We start from the raw sequence: 2072 nt of genomic DNA on the forward strand, positions 1-2072 counted from the left end.
TAATCTACCATAACCCAGCTGCCCGAAAGCGACCACACTCTCATGCCTCGCCATCCTATCCAAACGAATGGCTTTCTTGCTTTTCTTTCCTCTTCTTTTTGCCCTTTTTCTTTTTTTTTTGGTCTTGAATTTTTCTAATGTCGAGAGGTTAAGAAAAATCAAACACGTGTGAACACCACACCCGTCCATTTGCGATGATATGGACACAAAAAGTTGATCCGTCAGGGATAGGATGTTACGTGTAATTAAAGCAAAGGAAACCTCACCGCTTACTCGAGACGACATGGCACTATTTCGAAAAAACAGAAACGCTAAAAATTAATTTTTCTAGATTATACTCTTATAACCCAAAAAGAAAAGTCACGGAAAAAAGGGATAAAAATAAATATATTATATGAATAGTCCCACCGTTGTTTTTCCTGGAAATTCACCTTTTTTCGTTTAGATTAGTAAGATTTATGATGGGGAAAATCAAATTTCCACAACCACTTAACAGCTATATATCTCCCCTGGACCAACCCCACACCGTCTCTTCATTTTCCCCTGCATCTCTTTTTCTCTTTCCAAAAGCAGAGCAGGAACAGAGTGCATGCAGAGATGCAGGCATCGGCGATGCTCTCTTCATCCCCAAGCCTCAGCAGCTACTCCACAAGCAGGCTCGCGGAGATTGCTGCCCGGGTCGTCGACGAGCTCGAGCTCGGGCTCGATCCCGACCCGTTCTGCTGCGACGCCATAGATTTCGGCCTAGCCAGCGCCGAACAGCTGCTGCCGCAGCCGCCGGGCGAGGAAGCAGCGGGCGAGGAGAGCGCGAGCACCACCCAGTTCGGTGACGAGGACGCTGGGGAAGCGGGAGAGGGAGGCAAAGAAGAGGAAGAGGAGTTCGAGTTCGCTTTCGTGTCCGGAGGGCCGGGCTCGTCTCCGATTTCCGCCGACGAGATCTTCTACAACGGCCAAATCATGCCCGTGTACCCGGTCTTCAACAGGAATTTGCTTCTGAGCGGAGTCTCGAGCAGCGAGAGGGACGAGGACGGCTCGAAGAAGACGACGACGACGACGAAGAAGCTCCGGCTCCCCCTGAAGAAGCTCCTGAGCCAAGAGAGGGAGTGGTCGTCCTCGTCGTCCTCCTCCTCGGAATCGGACGAGCTCGACGGCCTAGCTCCGGGATCCTACTGCGTGTGGCGGCCGCCGCAATCCTCGGCGGCGGTGGGGAAGCGCTGCAAGAAGAGCAACTCGACCGGAACCTCGAAGCGGTGGCGGTTCAGGGACCTGCTGCCGCTGAACCGGAGCCACAGCGACGGCGAGGGCACGTTCCTGGTCGTGGCCCCGGCCAAGAAGAGGGACAAGGCCGGCGAATCGAAGCGGGTGGCGGCCGTGGCGGACGACGACGGCACCACCGTCACCGCCGCCGCCGACGGCAAGCCGGCGGGCAAGGACGAGGAGAAGAGGAAACCGCTCCTGCCCCACAGGGCGGACCTCGTCAGCTTCTTCGCCAACGCGAGGGGGCTGAGCAGGAACTTGAAGCTGAACCCGCTTTGAAGATTCGCTTCATCGCGGGGACTCCGGCTGGTGAGTGAAAGATTTTTGCCGTCGTTTCTTCTCCGGTAGGTTTCGTAGGCCTGATCTAAAATTACAGTTGGGTTTTCGTTTTCGTTTTCGGTTTTGGCTTTAGTTTTGGTTTTGATTTTGATTTTGATTTGGTTTTTAGGGGGTGTTTATATGTGTAAATTATGACTAGAAACAGAGTGGGCTAATTACAATCCACGGTATAAATCTAATTGCGGTTTGTCTGTCTTCCTCTTTATCAAAAGCTGCAAAAAAGCAGCTGCCATCATGTGCAGAAGATCTCCCTCCCGACCCTCCTCCCCTTTTCCTTTTTCTCTGAAAAAGAAAATCGTCCTTCCTCCTCCTTTCGATTGCTAATTATACCCAATTGCTGATTAATTTATTAATTCGGCAAGGTTTAAGAGGGCATTGTGATGCCTTGCAAGCAAGCGGGAAACTAGGAGCTTGACGTTACGGAAGCGCAATTAAGCTAAAATTACAATATCACTAGTTCTTTAGTGTCGCCATCG

At 51.5% G+C, this 2072-nt stretch overlaps 1 protein-coding gene across 1 annotated transcript; it reads left to right on the top strand.

Moving 5' to 3' along the window:
• Positions 1-508: 508 nt before the first annotated feature.
• LOC104418144 lies at positions 509-1797 on the top strand. The gene has a single exon (XM_010029394.3). The coding sequence runs from the start codon at positions 598-600 to the stop codon at positions 1534-1536; it is 939 nt and encodes a 312-aa protein (XP_010027696.2). The 5' UTR covers positions 509-597; the 3' UTR covers positions 1537-1797.
• The last annotated feature ends 275 nt before the right edge of the window (positions 1798-2072 follow it).

The sequence above is a fragment of the Eucalyptus grandis genome, chromosome 2 (assembly GCF_016545825.1).
Source record: "Eucalyptus grandis isolate ANBG69807.140 chromosome 2, ASM1654582v1, whole genome shotgun sequence".
Lineage (NCBI taxonomy): Eukaryota > Viridiplantae > Streptophyta > Magnoliopsida > Myrtales > Myrtaceae > Eucalyptus > Eucalyptus grandis.